General features: G+C 39.8%; 1 protein-coding gene across 14 annotated transcripts in view; it reads right to left on the bottom strand.

Moving 5' to 3' along the window:
- Positions 1 to 18,834, bottom strand: part of LOC127062484 (uncharacterized) — a 313,355-nt gene that overhangs the window by 19,083 nt on the left and 275,438 nt on the right. For all 14 annotated transcript variants that reach the window (XM_050990814.1, XM_050990795.1, XM_050990784.1 and 11 more), the window contains 5 exons: positions 8,288 to 8,569; positions 4,534 to 4,648; positions 2,285 to 2,559; positions 1,802 to 2,200; positions 1 to 902 (listed from right to left, as the gene is read on the bottom strand). The exon at positions 1 to 902 is cut by the window's left edge and continues 626 nt beyond it. In XM_050990814.1, the coding sequence (XP_050846771.1) occupies positions 1 to 902; positions 1,802 to 2,200; positions 2,285 to 2,559; positions 4,534 to 4,648; positions 8,288 to 8,569 (1,973 nt within the window). The remainder of the gene's footprint in view (positions 903 to 1,801; positions 2,201 to 2,284; positions 2,560 to 4,533; positions 4,649 to 8,287; positions 8,570 to 18,834) is intronic.

The raw sequence follows: 18,834 nt of genomic DNA, 5'->3' as shown, positions 1-18,834 counted from the left end.
TTTGGCGTGGTCAAACGAATCTCCTTCTTGAATGTAATCGCTGGGCTAAGAGAACCCGCTTGCACGAGAACGTTTGCCTTCTGAAGACCTGCTGTTTGAATAAGCTTCAACTCGCCGTTATTGTCGACGACTATGCTGGCGAGACCACCGTTGCCTAATCCAAAATCAACGAGATTTTGACTGCTGATAAGCTTGTACGATTGAAATTCGAATCTACGTCGACCAGCGGTGAAGTCTTTCGGTGCCGACGATAAAAGAGGATCCTCCGAATTAGGCATCATTTGACTTTGGAGAGCGTGATGAGGTGAGACGGGGAAGTTGGAACTAGTGAAGGTAACGGGCCCAGGAGAAGACACCGAGGACGGTGGCAAAGATGAAAGAGGAGAAGGTGCTGGCGTTGCCGAGAGTGGGCTTGGCAGTGGTGAGTGTGGATTTGGTGATCCGGACCCATAAAGATCCGCATCTGCTTCCGATTCGCCAGGCAAAACTTCGCTCAAAGCCTCTTCCACTGCTGCAGCCGAAGACATCGTCGTCGTGTAGAAAGCCGCCGACAAAGGCGACGAAACTTGACGGACCGATTCGGGATCTTCTGGAGGACTCAACAAAGGAAGATTTCCGGTAAGGAGTCCTTCCTGACTGGCCGGTGGCGTGGGATACGTGAAACTAGGACTGTCGTGTCTGGTAAGCGGAGATGGTAATGGCGACTGCGTTGGCAAAGTATGTGGACTTTCTGTATATTGGGCACCATAGGTACTGAATTCTGCTAAAGAATCTGGAAGCGGCGAGTTCACTAACGCCTGAAGATCTGGATTAACCGTGTGTTGCGACGAGTATCTATCCTCAAGCGTTATGTCCTGCAATTGCTCGTTGGATTGTTCTTGCAACAAGCTCGCAGTCTGAAACTGAAGATAGTTGGATTGTCGATTTGAGTTTCTCATCGCTTTTTTCATCATTAAAGTGTTTACAAATCTTTATCGACGGTTAAACGATTCGTTGACTCGAGTTATCGTAGTTAAGTATGAAAAAAAAAAAAATGTGGTAATACGTTTTTATTTGTAGGAGGAACCAGAGAAGTAGGGAGATTAACATTAATTTATGGAGAGCAGAAATTATACGGATACGCGTCTATCTTGAATCACGATTAAAGCTTCGTAGTCGTTCGTAGGATGAAAGAGGGCGACGTCATTCGTAAAAGGAGAGGACAAGCAGAAAGAGGAAAGTACACGACATCAGCGTAGAATCTCCGGTGCCCGTAAAGCCGGAGGTTAACGAGGCTGCTTGGTGACAGGGACAGATGGCAAGGCAAGGGAGAAAAGTAGGAGAAGAGTACGGTCGCTTTTCAAACGGTGCAAAGCGTACTCGCTGCCAACTACTTAGATAATTCCCCTTATTAGATTTTGCCTTGGTCGATGATCCAACCATGCACTGTGACGTAATTGAAACTACAACATTTTCAGCGCGGAATGCATAAAGCGACGGAGTAAGGCTAATTATGAACGTCAAAGAGCAAAGAATATCTTGTCTCTACACGCCGTCTGAACGAGGAAATATGTTTCTTTTTATTTTTCTTTGCCATCTTCTCTGCGCCTTCGCCAACGCGTACTCCTTCATTTTCCTACGTTGGAACTACAAATCGAAAAATATAGCGAGCGAGAAATGAAGCGTTGACGTCCAACCTCGTTAGTCGCTTCTTCTACGTTCTCATAATAGAGACAATAAAGTGAACGACATCGAGGCAATAGATACGAACAAGAAATGAAAAAAAAGTATGGAAATTAATAAAAAAATATCAGATATTTACTTGAATGGAATCCAATTGAGTAGCATGAAGAAGAACACTGTCTGGCACGGCAGTAACCTGCTGAAATACTTCGTCTTGTAGACTTGGGCTGAAGTAGCCACCATCCTCGGAATACCCCGTCATCGTGAACGATTCCGTGACAGCAGGTGTTGCCTGAGCTTGGCTATTCGAATGTTGTTGTTGTTGCTGCTGTTGTTGTTGCTGCTTCTGCTGCTGTTGTTGTTGTTGTTGCTGCTGCTGTTGTTGCTGCTGCTGTTGTTGCTGCTGCTGCTGCTGTTGTTGTTGTTGCTGTTGCTGCTGTTGATTACTCGCTGCGGATTGTACCGAAGATTGATACGCCAGATGCAATCGCTGTCCAGGGTCGGACGTAGTTCTTTTCACAGCCATCTTGGTGGTATTCTGTAAAGAACATATAAAGGTAAACAGACTAAATAAAATTTTGACGGAATTTAAAATTGACTCGTTCAATGAATCAAAATCAACCTTCAATATCATATCGGCCAGTGCTTGCGCTTGTGCTTGCGTTTGCGCTTCCTGAAGTTGTTTTTGTACGGTCGTGTGGCCACATACGGTAACGTTCGGTTGTCGAAAATGTTCTCCATCAGAAAGCCTACGTACTTTCTCGCCTGCCGCCAAAGGTGGAGGTGCAGGTACCGCAAAACCAGTTTTCCCGTTGATTTGAGAACCACCATCAACTTGGTTCGTGAACACGTTGTTACTGTTCGCCCGAGGCTGCTGGTTGATGTTCGCGTCCGCTGCTAGAATCAGATTTTTATATTCCGTTGTTACATCTCATCTTTGAAAAAGCATTTTTCATCTTACGCGCGTTAATTTGCGTATGCTAGTTTATTTGTTAAGCAAAATTACGTGCTTGCTTTTCCCAGAAATAAAATATACTTTGAACGAGGTATTCTCGAGAACTTGCAAAATAGTAGAAAAAGACACAATGAGAATTTTGAAGTAGGAGCCCGATTATACATGCAACGAAACATATCTATGTATATATGATATGTATACGTCAATAGATATATATACATATATACATATGTATACATATATATATACGTACACATCTATGTACGTATCGAGAGTATAAAGTTTCCTTTCCTCCATTTTTCTCTTGGATGATCTTTCGTATAACAATAGATGAAATAAAAAAACTCACTAGATTGAACAAGTCGCCGTAGGTTTCTCCATTTAAATTTTTGCAGTTAAATCAAAACACAAAGAAGAATTAAGAGGCATTTTTGATCGTATTTTTATCAAGCTTCCAATTTGAAAAACACGTTGTACGTAAGTATATTTCATTGTACATATATAACGAGCACGTATATTGTCGATACTTTTAGTATTGTAAATCAACGAACCATGTATTATTTACTCGAGCAAAGGATAGTGAATTAAATTAATTAAAATCTCTATGACAATCGACGAATAATTTTTTTAGAAGTTTCAATAATAATTCATAAAAGTGAAAGAGACTCGTTTAAAATATAATAATTAAACTAAAGATAGTCATTCCATATTTAGACTTATTAAATTTTTCGACATATGGTATACGTTTGTACGTTGGTATATAAAAGTTGGCGTATGTAAATGCGTGTAGATGTTGACCACAAGGACGAATGGATTTATAAAGAAGAATGTAAGCGTACAACTGTATCCGGACGAAACTTTTCCACGACGATTTCATGAATACTTATCTGGGTCACGTTCTGACTGCGAGCTCACGCCACGAGACGTACATACATACATATCTACCACTTTAACTCGTTTTTCCCTCTTCTTTCCATATTTCCACCTTCGACTTTCTTTACTCTGTATTTTTTATTTTACATTTACGAAAAAATACATAAACTAAAATAGTCAGGAATTATTGATTTTTAAAGCAAACGAGTTTTCTTTACACCCCTTTTAAAGTGTCGAGTCACCTACGATTCAAAGTTTAAGTGTTGAATATTGTAAGTAATCGATATCCCGTCATTCTGTTATCACTTTCTTTAAAATCATATGGTTTTCATCATCAATAACATTCATAAACGCTATATATATATATATATATATATATATATATATATCTTTGCTCTCAAAATAAAAGCACGTCTCATTTTACAATTCAGCCTCTCGAGCAACTCGCTATCGCACTTTTTGGGCAAACGGAGCTGAGCGAGATCGAGCATAAATCGCTAACGATGCTCGCTCCGTTACAAAAGCACGCTCGGTTAGCCTCCTCCTTTCCTCTCTCCCCGTCCGTTTTGCTTTCGCTTCCACCGTTCTCTACCGTCGCTTGATTTATCGCCTCGACATGGACAATGCGAGAAATATTCTGGCGTGCTCGCTTCGTAAATCACGCTTCTTCGGCAGTTCATGGCATACTATGGCGATGGACGCGCGCGCGCACTCGCAAAATATCGCTGTCAAATACGCGAGTACCTGAGAGAGGAAGAGAGAAACAGAGAAAGAGAAAGAGAGAGAGAGAGGAAGGAGAGAAGAGTGATTTGTTCGAAGGGACGACTTTGTCGACTAAACTGAGAAACGTGTTACGATATATGTATATATATGTGTGTATACTACCGAAATCGCATTTGCGGCTTTCGCAACGTATCGGTTTCTACTATTTCGTATACGAGAAATCATATCTCACTTCTATTTAGAAAATTTCTCTTAGATAACTATTAAATGTATATATATATATATATATATAAGGATCCGTCCAAGAAATTCATACGTACCGGTTGTTCTCTTTTGAATGATCTTCTCCTCGATCAATGCTCTGACGCTAACCGAGGCCGTTTGTAAAGGAGGTCCGACGACTTCTTTTTTCTCGCTCTTCTTATTCTCGGCGTCCTAAAGAACAAAGATAAAGCATCGAGCTATTAGAATTCGAGATCGTACGTCTGGATTATGATATCCGTTTGATAAAGCGAATATATCAAAAACACAAGCGGTCGATAGTTGAGAAGACGTTTCAATAGTAATTTTGCGAATAGATAGATCGATTTTTTCGTGGCTAAAGTGAATAGGACGAGATTGTCGTGGAAAATCTTAGAAATCGATATTCCATAGCGTGTTATCGAGTTAGCGAAGTAGAGAGCATTGATGTTCCTTTGTCGCGAGAATAGAGGCATCTCGAAAATCTCGTTAGCTGAGATTCTCTCGGCGAAGACAGCAACGGAGATGATCGAGTCTCGATCAGTCGCGAGAACTTTACAACGGCTTATCCAGGACTTCCGCTTCTATCCAGGACTTTGGATGGTCCAACCACTATGGAACTCGCGACGAGTGATCGTGAATTAGAGGCTTGTATCGCGATTAAATTGACGGGGCTCGGGATAGAGATTGGAGAGGTGGGCTAGGGTGAGCTGTTCAGGAGAGGGCGGGACAGGCACGCTAATCACCGAGCGAAGCTAATTGAGGCGCCCATTCGATTATCTCATGATGGAATCTCTGGCGTGTGTGATACACCGTCCCATGGGATACTAGATCAAGAGCCACCTCGTCGAGCCTCTCTCGATGTCCTACTGAGATCTAAGAGCCCAACGAGAATCGTGCATTTCGTTCATTATTGTATCATTTTTAACATTTTTATACCGAGGATAAATTAATGTACATTTTAAGAAATATTATACTTTGCAATGAATGTTTTTGATAAATAATATTTGCACGTTATAAACTAAAAGATAGAATTTATACATAGATGAAAGAGTTAGTTGTTCTAAGCGCGAAAATTCACAGCGATCTTTGGTGGATGCCGTACGTAACTAGTCGCGATCATTCTAGCGGTCGACAATTTCCAATCTCGAACTTCTGTGCGTTAGCTCGTACGTGTGCCTTTGTCAACGTATATATCGCCTCTCACGAAATTGAACTCTGTCTTTGACGTGGATGCGCAACGTGCATTTCATGAATATTGATTGTTGCCCGTTAATGCGCGGAATTGATTGCGAGGCGTCCGTCTGTTACGAATCATCAGTTTGTTACGCGTCACGACATCGAATTTGGAACACATAGGCTGCTTTCTCGTCTTCCGTTCTATCAAACAGTTTAGGATCTTCTCTATATGAATTTTATCGAAAGTCGAATTGAAAACAAATCAAATAATTAATCATGTTTCGGCAAAATACGAATTGATACAATCACGTAGGACAAAAATCGTTTGAGAATTTTATGAAAAAGAAAATAAAAGAAACATATCGGACAAAACAAACAAGGAAAAAATGTATAATACGCAGAGTAAATTCTGTTACGAATTATCAATTTGTTACTCGTCGGGACATCGAATGTTAGAACAGATAGGCTGCTTTCTCGTCTTCCGTTTTATCAGACAAATTAGGATCGTCTCTGTATGAATTTTATGGGAAGTCAAATTGAAAACAAATCGAATAATTAATCGTGTTTCGGCAAAATACGAATTGAAACAGTCACGTGGGACAAAAATCGTTTGGGAATTTTATGAAAAAGAGAATAAGAGAAACATATCGGAAAAAACAAACAAGAAGATATATATATATATATATATATATATATATATATATATATATATATATAATACGCAGAGTAGATTCGAAACCAGGGAAATTGACAGCAATCCCAAAGTTTTTTCCTCTATTTGCTTCGAAGCGTCAAACTGTCCGTACGAGGAGATACCTCAAAAATGTATTATAAGTGAATTTGCCTTTTCTACCGCAGCGTGTTTCACTAATAGCAGTGTCCATAGTATCGAAGTCGAATGTATAGAGAGAGAACATGTATTAATCCGGATATATCCGTAGGAAGGGTCATCGAAAGTTTTCAATAATTCTCGGTCGTGGTCGTGCGATCGCTCATCCTTCCTTTCCGTGAACGAAAAGTTCGACCAATGCCATGAAAGAGGCAATGGTTGGAGGACTCGCCCTACACATCGAGTAGAATCAGTTTGGAACGGGGGCGTTGCTGTGGTAGGAGTCGAACAGGGCTACGAGAAGGGTTGGTACAACGGTGAAAACTCGGCTGGTTCGAGCGAGAGCACCACTGTTGCAAACCCAGACCGTAACCAGTCAAATTCAATCTGCATAATGGAGAAAGCTCGAGACAATGTTTGTACGGCTCTCTCTCTCTTTTTCTCTCTCTTTCTCTCATGTTCTCTTTTCGTTCATTTCTCATACCCTCATCGAGCACATCCCTCACTCTCTTCCATTCTCTTTTCCTTTTTCTCATTCTTCCTCTTTTCGATTCGATGAGGATTGCTTCGAAGCTTGGGACGGACGAAAGAGCTTGTTAATGGGTTCATTTGGATTCGATCATCGCCTTATCTTTCCATCCATTCTGGTCTCTCTCTCTCTCTCTCTCTCTCTCTCTCTCTCGCTCTCTCTCGCTCTCTCTCTCTCTCTCTATATCTATCTCTCTCTTTCTCTGTCTCTCTCTCTTTACTTGCCCGTTTATTTATCCGCTTGTTGAGTCGTTCCGATACTTACTCCACCGTTTCATTCTCCACATTGTTGTAATCGTATTACTTTTTATCGTATACTCGTTTATTCGCACTTCGTGAAATTGCTACGGATCATTAACGATTCTCAATCTTCATTATTTTCATATGATTCGAAATCTTAACTTCGTGGAATTGAAATGAAAATATTTCTTTAAATGAAATATTTCGAAGTAGAAAAGATAGATAGAATGAATGTTTAATAAAAATGGATTTTTTAAAACTAATGATCGCTTAACGAGGATCTTTCATTGATTCGTCGTGCATCCAATTCGTTTTTATTTCTTTGAGAAAGAGCATATTAAATAGTCGCAGCCTGCGAAGGACTGGAAATTAATTGATCGTTTGAAATCTTTGGTCACATTCGCATCGCCTTTCCAATCGGACTTTTTCTCTCTTTTAACTTCTTTCTTCCCTCTCTTGGAGAGTTTATCGAAGTGGAAAAAGACATTCTCGCACAAGTATTTGGCTCCTTTCACCTCATCCCATGTTGCAGAGAAAAACCCCCCACCTCATCTTCTCCACGATTGAAAAGGGAAAAACTTTCGCTCTGCAAATCTTTCAGCACTTTTCTATGAACGACGTTGCAGTTCGTTAAGACATTTTTAATCAGCACAGGAGGAGGAGGAGAAGGAGGAGCAGGAGGAGGAGGAGGAGAGGAAGAAGGAAGAGGAAGAGGAAGAGGAGGAGAGAATGAGAAAGAGCAACATAGACGGGCTTTCGGTCGAAGAAAAGTGGGAAAAGAAAAAGCGTTCGGAAATCGCTGATCTTTCTGTTTCGACGATTGCAGAAGCAGCATCCAGACCATTTCTTTAACCTTAATAAGATCCACGACGGAGAGAAAGGGAGAGGAAAAAACGATGGAAGGTTAAAAGTTCAAAGGACGCTTCGTTGAAATCTCGGAAAGAGACCGTCGGCCCTCATTATTTTTTCCTTTTAAATCGTTTTCTACTTTAACTTAAAGTTCTATCGAAAATTTTCGGATCGAATGTTAAAGCTTTTCTTGAAAGGAAGGCTGTTACCTTTTTGAAGTAACCGCCATGTAACCTCATGTGACCATTGAGCGCGGGTATGTTTTTAAATTTTCTATGGCACAAGTTGCACTCGACCGGCTTTGGTTCCGCCTGAGACTTGTTTGGCACCGAAACCGCACCGGGAGAAGCTGAACTTCCCGATGAGGGACTACCCTTCCCGACGTTTCCGTTTCCGGGCGAATTAGCCTGCTGCTGTTGCTGCTGAGCCTGCTGTTGTTGTTGCTGCTGCTGCTGAGCTTGCTGCTGTTGCTGAGCCTGCTGCTGTTGTTGCTGCAACCGAGAAAACAAAACGGAATTCTTGATTAGCAAAAGTTTTCTTTCATTTCGTTCATTAACTATGAATTTTTTAAGCTCTTATCATGCAATTACAATATTAAATGTATAAAACAAATACTGCATCGTATTAAATCTAAATTAAATACGCTTTGATATAACAGTTGGAAATAATCGATACTATTTTGGACGAACGTATTGGTTTTAACATATATTTGCAGTCATGAAAAATAAAGTTATAAGAACATGATCGAGAGAAAAATGTTCTTCCAATAGGATATTTTTCGAAATATACGAAAGTTCTAGGGAGCAGCGATACGGAAAAAATCTTCTTTTCAAAAAGTTCTGTGGAGAATCGAAATAACTCATTCTGTTTCCTTTCAAAAAGAAAGAAAGAAGAAGAACGCTGCGACGAGGAAAAGATAAAAAAAGATGGAAAACGTTAACTAAGAGGGATTCGGTAAAATGCACAACGTATTCTCTACGCAGCGTTTTGTAATTTGCAATTTTTCAAGAATGAGATTCGAAATCCTTCGAAAATGAATGGAGGAGACAACAAAAGCAGGTGTATTAGATATATCTCTACTTTTTTTTCTTTCTCTTCTCTCTCTCTCTCTCTCTCTCTCTTTCCTTCCGACTAAATTCCTATTCTCATTGTCAGTTGATAAAAGGAAAGCACTCTGAGTTTCTTTCCATGCGATTTAGAACTCTTGTTGGATGTTTAAGTTCGAAGACCACTACGAGACGAAATTCTTCTTCTTTTTTCTCTTTCTCTCCATCTTTTCTGTTCTCTCTCCCACATCCTTTCTTTCCTCCTTCTTCTCTTTCTCCTTTCTGTCCTTTCTCTCTCTTTCTCTCTTTCTCTCTCTCCTTTTTTCTATATCACTCTTCGTAATCTTCAGAACGACAGAAAAGCGAAAATTCTAAGATTCAGAATTCAGATTCTCCTACCAGAAAGGCAATTGAGGAGCGCAGGGCGTCTTACGTATTTTGATTTCTCAAAGGCTTTCGACTCGATTGATCATCGGATTCTCATGAACAAGTTAGCACGTTTCAACTTCTCGCGTGTAGTGCTACTTCGACGGTTCTGATTGTACCTGACGGAACGTCATTAGACAGTGCAGATGTGAGGTAGTCAAGCAACATGTGCTTATCATGGAAGCCGATTTCCTCAGAAGTCCCGTAGGATTCTGTTCTGGGTCCTTTCCATAGTTCTGTATAGATCTGGGATATTAATGATGAGATTCGCCACTGCATGATCATCAAGTACACTGATGATCTTCGAATTTACCTTCATATACACCTTAATAGGGTCACGGATATCACGGTATTGCGAAGGTCAATGATGATATAACTCACATTGTGTCACGGTTTACGACTAATAATTTCCCACTAAATCTGTGTACGTTGTTAGCTTCCTCGGTCTCAGAGTGGTTGATATGGATATTCCTCTTTATAGCGTCATTAAGTAACTCGGTGTCCACATGCAGAACGATCTCGGGTGGCACGGGCATATGTCATGAGCATAAGTCATGAGATCTATGCTCTTTCATCATCTTTAAGTAAAAACAGATATGCGCTCTCTCATTCACTAAAGACCAAGCTTATTACAAGTCTCGCCTACTCTCACTTTGACTATTGTTGTCTGGTGCTTATTGATATGCATGCTGTTAACGAGATGCGTCTGCAGCGAGCTCTGAATTCCTGCATCCACTTTGTTTAAGGTGTGTGACGAGATGTTCATATCACGCCATACTACGAACGTCTCAGTTGGCTCGGAGTTTAATAATAATGGCGTTTCTATTTTTTTTTTTTTTTTTTATGTCTTTCTATACTCCTTACAATAAGACACCGTGCTGGATTTATTACAGGTTTTGTTTAAACGAAGGTTAGACCTTCAGACGTTAGGTCCCCTTCATGTTCGAGATCACGATTAAATTATGGCATATTATATCGCACTGCCATATTATCTCACTCACTCGCATTACTGAGTTGCCGGTTCTGGAATGCTCTTTGGTTGCACATATGCCAGGTGCGAAGTGCCGAGAATCTTTCAAACATCTTTTGCATCGTTCCCTGTTCAATGTCACAATTTCGATGTGAGACGACCGGTAGCAACATGTGGCAATTTTACTTTGACAATGAGTATGCTTTCAGGTGTCGCGCTGATACTCATAACTAAATATCCCGTATTAATGGTTCTCAGCTGTGCACGTCAACGGGAGTGTGATTGGGCTTGAGTGTGCGTAATCTCTAACATTGTTATTGGTTGTCAGTACCAAGTGTGAATGTATTATTGATTATGTGTGATCGCTGATGTATATTTACTGAGTGAACATGGACATAATCCAATGTTTGTTTAATTGTTTTCATCATTTCCATTATAAATAGGTACATGATTAGTTTATAAGTATAAGCTTTATGATTAGCTTTATGTTTATATTTAATATAAAAATGCAAGAATAGCTCCGTTACTATTGTCATTATTTCTTATAACTACTTGCTGCTCACAGACATTTTATGCCATATAAACATTGATATCTATACGACACGCTTATATTATTATTATTATTATTATTATTATTATTATTATTATCATTATTATTATTATTATTATTATTATTATTTTGATTGCATAGTACTCTAGTCTATTTTAATGGAGAGAGTACTATAGCGTGTTGCATCTCTCCATCGTATCAATAGCATCTAATTAATCTCACATGTAACTTATATTTCGCTATATCACTTATACTATATACAACACCTTTACAGTGCAGCACTATTGTCTCATGCTTGTTACATGTAAAAGTGTGAAAGTTTTGTATACGTACTCCTGTATCGTTCTGAAGGAGATTAACCCTGGAACGGAATAAATAGCAATCAATCAATCTCTCTTTTCTTTCTGCCGTCTCTCCTTCTCTCTCTCTCTCTCTCTCTCTCTTTCTCTCTTTCTTTCTCACTCACATCCTTCTTTCTGTTTTCTTTCTCTCCCTTCTTTTCACCCTTTTTCTTACTCCTTCTCTCTCTTTCTCTCCCTCTTTTCTAACTTCTTTCTCTCTCTTTCTCTCTCTTCCTATTTCACTCCTATTTCACTCTTTGTCGTCTCCAAAACAACGAAGGTATTCTAAGAGATTGAATTCTAAGATTTTGTCGAAAAGTACGTATTCGATGGTCGTTGTGAGACAGATCTGTTGAAGAAGGTCCTTCATTGCAACAATTTTTGATTGATTGTATTTCCTTTTGATATTCCCAACATGGACATTTCATCGACGGATTACTTATTTCACATACATATAGAAAACTTCTTGAAAATTCCTGCACTACTCTGTTTCATTATCCCAAAAAATCGAGGAAAAAGGATGTAATCTTATCAATAATTAAATAAGACATTGTAATTTGAAAAAAATCAGTGAACCACAAGAGTATTTAAGGAAAGAAACGTATCAAGAAATTTTGGAATTATAGGAATAGCTTAAACCTTAATAATCGATTAAATTAGAAAAATTTCGATATTCTTTTTGTATATCCTTTCTCTCTCTCTCTCTCTCTCTCTCTCTCTCTCTCTCTCTCTCTCTCTGTCTCTTTTTCTGTCTCTGTCTCTTTCTTGTTTTACGGCGTTAAAGTGCTTGGAGTGTTTTTCTTTCGGGTTACATCTCGTCTTCGAGTGGACCCCTTCTATGAATATTGCGAAAGCGCGAACTTAATGACTGGCGGCGCAATACCTTTAAAGCTTTGTGACTTAGAGAACGTACTTCCGACGAGTACCTTCCAACTCGATACGGAGTGAAAAAGGAAAAGAGGAGGACAGACGAAAGCGGGTCTAAAGCATACGAGAGAAAGAGAGAGAAAGAGAGAGAAAGAGAGAGAGAGAGGGAGAGAGAGAGGGAGAGAGAGAAAGGTAGAAGAAGGGGTCTTTTATAAAGGTTGATCACCTGAGGCTCGCGTAATTACCTGGCAAGCGGAGAATCGCAGGGGCGGGCAAGAGAGACGCGCGAGGCGCTGCGACGGTAATCAAAGAACGCTCTGTGTTAGCGCGCAATTAACCTCTCGACCGCGGCCTTTCAATGCCAGCAACCGGTGCTTCGCCGCGCTTCACCGCGTTTCGTCGCGCTTCACAGCGCACTGCGCCGTTCCTCTTCTCGCTTTCTTACGGAAGCCCAGCCGACGTACGCTAACGTTTCCCTTTTAATTGCTCGTGCGTGCTACGCGTTTACTTTCTCTATTTCGTTTTCTACCTCGCTTCATGTTCACGCGAAGTGAACTGCAGAGAAAGAGAGAAAAAGATGAAGAGACAGAGAGAAAGAGAGAGAGAGAGAGAGAGGGGGGGGAAGAGATAGAGAGAAAGACATATAGATCTATTTATTATCAGTCATGTGAAGAGAAAACCATAGAAACGACAGAACTTTTATAATTAAAGGGAGTATATTAGAGGTAGGTTTATTTAAATGGTGGAACCAGAACGTCGTCGTCTTTTTTATGGTTGAATGAGAAAAATCCTTGACTAATTATAATTTCAAAGGTGGATTTTTCTTCTCTTAGCATATTTATTTGTTCCTTTGAACTCTATGATGAGAGGAACCAATTTGAAGAATTTTATCCATTTAAAAGTCATACGTGTGTACAATGCATAACGCTCATGACGATATTTAAAGTAGGTATACGAGGTAAACAAAAAGTGTGAAGTGCCAATCGTGCTTTTCAAAATTACGCTCCTACGTAATCGTTTCACGTGAATGGCTCTTCCATCACTAACGAGCATTTTTGAAGTAAAAAAATACGAGACATGAGGTACATTCGAGTTGGCGTTAATAGTTTTCGATTTTCGTTCGTCGACTTGATATATTTGAATAGAATGGCAAGCTTGAACGAGAAGCCACGTGTCCTTTCTCTCTTACTTCCCATCAAATAGGAAGTAATCCAATCGATAAACGGTAATCGCTAGGCACACCGTAACGGGCGATGGAAACGGACCGAGTTTAATTTAAAACGCGACTCGCGGAAAGCCGCGCCAATAAAATCGCTTTTAATTCCAGTCGACCATTCGCACCATCCTCGACTCTCTTATATTTTTTCTCTTTCTTTTCACTCTATGTTTCCTCATTTCTCTCTTCTCCTTCATTTTTTTCAAGAGTTAAATAAATTGCATCAGATTTCTATCGACGCTTTGATTTTCGAAAAGCGATACGAGAGAGAGAGAAAAAAGTTCTTCTTTCTTTTACTTTATTTTTATTACAAAAACTTCTTTCATCGGCGTGTCTGTATGTCGATATCGTAAAAAATGAAGAAAAAGGAAGTTACATTCGAAAGTTTGTCTAGTAAAATATTAGGACATTGCGTTCAAGGAAATTATTGTCGTAAAGAGAAGCAGCAAACGTCATGTACCGTTTCGGAAAAGCGTCAGCTTTTCCATAGTTTAAAGATTCGTACTATTAAAATGCTAGGAGAGCTGCTACGAAATAACAAAGATTTTCGGACGGCTGATGTACGGTGCGGGTACATAAAGATGTAGTAGCTCATTTCTAGAGCGAGCTTATCGTCGTTGGCGTTTCCTTCTCCATCCCTTTCGTTCTCCTTCATTGTTCAACGCCGAACAGAGATCGAGAAATAAAATGGCGGAGCGGACGCAACGGGCAAGAAGAAAATTATGTCACCCTGGACAGGTGTTACTCGAAGCTGCATGATATTAGAGACATGAGATAGAAATTGAAAATTTTCATGAGGTTTAACTCGCCTCATGAAAGAAAAAACTAAAGAAAAGAGAGAAACAAAAAGACGAAGAATCGTGAGATAAAAGGACGAACGAACGAGTATGAAAGAATATAAGAAGAAAAAGATCGACGAAAACCGATCTAAATGGCGGAAATGGTGGCCCGCGAGAGGGTCGTTACCACCGAGTTATTCGGTGAGTCGGTATCTTGGCTGTTCCTGGCATGTATGATTAAATTAGAACAATGCCGGCATAACTTGCCGTGCCTCTACTAATCGTTTTCTCTCCTCTTCTCCATCTTTCTCTCTCTAGTATCCTACCAGTTTACCACTTACTAGACGCTGGTAGTTTAGGAACTCGGCGGTACTTCTCCGGCACCAACCCTCTTGCACACTGCATCTATGTCTACGTAGTTCTATCTTCTTCTATTATATTCCCTATTCCTTCTCTCTCTCTCTCTCTCTCTCTCTCTCTCTCTTTCTTTATCTATCTATCTCTTTGCGGTTCCACGTCCTTCTCTATCTCTCCCTCCCTCTCTCTCTCTCTCTCTGTCTGTCTGTCTCTCTCTCTTTCTCTCTCTTTCTCTCTCTCTCTGTCTGTCTGTCTCTCTCTCTCTCTCTCTCTCTCTCTCTCTAGCCAGCCTTTGGTAGCAGTAATTTTACACTCTGAGCGATTCCACGCTGAGTCTCGAGGTAATAGCATAACGACAATGCCTTCGGCCGAGCTAATCGTTTCCGTCGTTGGTTGGAACCAACTCCATTCCGTTTCAAGACGTCAGCTTTCAGCAAATTATCAACGCATTGAAGTGTGCGTATACTGAGAACTACGTCCATTCTTCCGTTGTAGTAGACACTACCTTAGCATTAAAAACACCAACAACGACGAGCAGCTTTGGACATGGCTTTATATTAACGAGAAGGATTCATATCAAAATGGCCCGAAGCTATGGTCTAAAACCATGTCCGCGTGCCACTGCACGTGTTCAAGGTAGAAGTATGCGAGAGAAAGGTCGAAGGTTATACGGCTGGTATTTCATTTTCTTCGTAGAAGTTCTTGCTCGAACTTTTACGAGAAGGCAGGAAGTAAGGAAGGCGGAAGAAGGAAGAAGGAAGGAAAGAAGGGAATATTATGCCCGGGCAATCTATTAAAATTTCTCTCTGGATTTTGTCATCTCGCTTGGAGGCTGATCGCGACCGACAGCGTAAAACTTGGAACAGCCGTCGCACCGAGAGAATACACTTTCCTAAAGTTCATATTAATTTTTCAGATATGTAGGTATATACTACATATATAGTATATATTCACGATCTTACGACCCAAGGGAAACGGAAGTATATCCCAATGATATATCTTTTAAAGTAGGTATACTAAAAAGGAACGCTATTCTTTCCCCTTTCTTCTATTTCTTCATTCTCTTATTCTTATTGTCCATAACACCGGATTCTGATATCGATTACACACCGATAGATTCTGATCCATTCGTATTTTCAGTGTTTCATCTCACAACCAAATTTTTCTTTTCCAGAAATAGTGAAATGGAATTCAGTACGAGAACTCAATGAAAGTCACATAGGCAAGTCGTCCTACGATAGGACGCGATTCGTATATTCGATTCAAAAATCTAATTCAGAAACTCGTCAGAGTGTCCTTTCGTTCGTTTCAGATAACCTATATGCATGCTGTATGGTGTTGCACTATGATAAATAAAAAGATAAAAATATACGAAAGAAAAAAGGAGGAGGGAAACGAACATAAGCGATGATGGGAAAGAAAGATAGGTGAGTGTATATAAAAATGATGCGAGAAAAGACAAGATGAAGGAAAAATGAAAAGAATGAGAGGGAAAAGGGGAAAAGGATGATGTAAAGAGAGGGAGGAAGAGGAGGAGGAGAAAGTGTAGAAGTGGTAGAAGAAAAGCGAGAGGAGTGTCGCGTAATTACGTTTTGTCACTCGCCACCCGGATTTCCTTTGTTACATTAGCCGTTCCCCTATCCTACGGTCCAGGATCTCTGAATACGACGTCGGGACGAGAGCACCGTTAATCTTTAACGACTTGAATACAGCGAGCCTTCAAGAGAATCAGAGACGAGTGGGAGACAGAAAAAGAGGGTTCGAAGAAGGAGAGAGAGAGAGAGAGAGAGAGAGAGAGAGAGAGAGAGAGTCCGATCCTCGACGACGCAGGACATCAGCCTGGTGGCTTTGTAATCGAATTCTATCTCTCGTCTTTTCGATCATATGCTACCTAATACCTAAGTACCTTCTTCATCGTTTGAATCGATGCGTTTAAAAGTGAACGGTCAACTAAGAAAGAAGTTGGACTTTATAAGAATACATTCTTTGGTGATACTAAAAATTCCAAATGCGAGTGAATTTTCATAGAAAATATTCTCTCTCTTTCCCCCTCTCTCTCTCTCTCTTTCTGCCTTTATCATTGACGATATCGTTCAGATAAAAAGAGAGAAAGAGAACATATTCTTTTCAATAATCTTCACAGCTATCTAGCTTCTATCCGTGGAACTCGCTCTATTAATTTCTCCCTTCGATGCTTTGACGGTATGGCATCTTGCGTTCCTACTACATGCATTGAACGGCCGCGTATAACAGGTAGAGACTGAGGAGAAAGAGACGAGCCTGCTCATCTCGATGATGCTCCAGACACAGACCGAAATGAGAGAGAGAGAGAGAGAGAGAAAGAGAATGACGAAGAGAGGATAGCAAGAAGGAGGAGGAGGAGAAAAGCTGGTAGAAACGGTAATGGAAACAGAATGGGATAATTCCGCGAGCCGCGGACGAACGCGGTAATTGCAAATAATTGCATTGTCTTCGAGTCGTTCGCTTCGGTCTCTCTCTCTCTCTCTCCTTCTCTCTTTCGCTTGAAGTCTCTATCTGTCTTTCTTCTCTCTCGTGTTGCTCTTCCCTCTCGACGAGCGAGCTCTCTGAATTGCTTTGGTACGAATTGAGAGCCGGCTGGTGGAAACCCTCATACCGATTAGGAAATCTGGTCTTTCTCTGGGTTCTGTCCAAGCCCTCTTCCCTTCCTTTCTCCGTTCTATCTCACAACTCTCTCATCAGGGTCTACGTGTATATAGTCTATCGGCAGATCGACACGGAACCACGTGGAAATTACGGTCGAGAGAAGGAAACGTTTGGCACGCCTGGCATTGACCAGCTTACACGCCGTTCAGATATATTCCTTTGAGTTCAGATGCATCTCCTTAATGCTCCGCACGAGACGTTCTCTCGAGTACGTTCTACGGAAAATCGATATCGCTCCATCGCACCTATGGAAAGTAAATGACGTGGAGCGAACGATCGGCCATGGAGCCGACGATATGCACGAGAACGAGTTATTAAGTTCCTTGGGACTTTCAGAGAAAATTTCGATTCGTAATTTGTATTTTATTTATGTGATTATTTCCAAAATAAATAAATAATTCAAAACTAATATAATATAAATTTACTATTAATATAATAAGATAAGAGATCGTTAACATTTTGAAAAAAAAGAAGAGAAAAAGCGAGTCGACAAGTAATTCTATTTCAATAATAATTATATTAATACAAATACACATCCTTAGCGGACCAGTAGACTTTCTATCAAAGATACTTTATGACGATAGAGAATATTTGCCTTTGAGAAATTCATTAAACGCTTGTGCTATGGAATAAACTTAAGATAAAACAATAAATGGACCAGCATTATTTGAGTTTTAGAGATTTTGTTCGTTTCGTGGGATTTCTGAATTTTTTCTAGTTTGATATTACATATAAGAAGTTTATAAAGCAAAGGAGTCATGTACTTATCTTAAGCCTACCGATTGAGATAGCTACTTTTTCACTTGTGAAATTTGCGACTATTTAAAGCACTGTTTAGGGACTATAAATGAAATTGTTTAGATAATTAGTCAAAATAGGATGTATCTCACATAGTTGTTATAGTTTGATGAGACGAGTCTTAAATTGTAGTCTAGCAAGACCATTGAGAATCTTATTATACGTAAAGACCAGTGCGCATCTCACATAGATTTTATTATTCGACAAGACTATTGAGAATTTTATAATATCTAGAGATCAATATTAGAGTCACAATTAAGTCATTTACGCAATTATGCGAAATTATTGTAAAACTCTATCTCAACTTAGAGATTTATATTAGCTATAATGTTAAATATAATATAATATAATAATGTAATATAAATATATTTTGTTACATGTTAAATAAAACTGTAAATACAAACGCTATCGTAGAATTAGTTTCGCAGCATTAATTTGATGCAAGACACTGAATAGATTTTTGATCCGTCCAGCAGGATGTAGCAAAGTTATTTAATGTATAATACCATACAAAAAAAATTTTCTTTTAACTCGACAATCGTGCTAATTACAAGGCTACATTCGTCTCATCTCGATGCATCTCACCGCGCGATCTTTCGAGCGAACATCGTCTTACATTTCGTTTCATTCAAGCATTATACCACCGAATAACGTCCACGAGGATGAGTTCTTTATCGTTCTGAATAAAAGCAACTATAAAACGATGAGAAACATTTTCACG

Source organism: Vespula vulgaris, chromosome 1 (genome assembly GCF_905475345.1).
Source record: "Vespula vulgaris chromosome 1, iyVesVulg1.1, whole genome shotgun sequence".
NCBI classification, from domain to species: Eukaryota; Metazoa; Arthropoda; class Insecta; order Hymenoptera; family Vespidae; genus Vespula; species Vespula vulgaris.
Note: the sequence above shows the minus strand (reverse complement) of the source record. Positions and strands in the feature narration are given on the sequence as shown.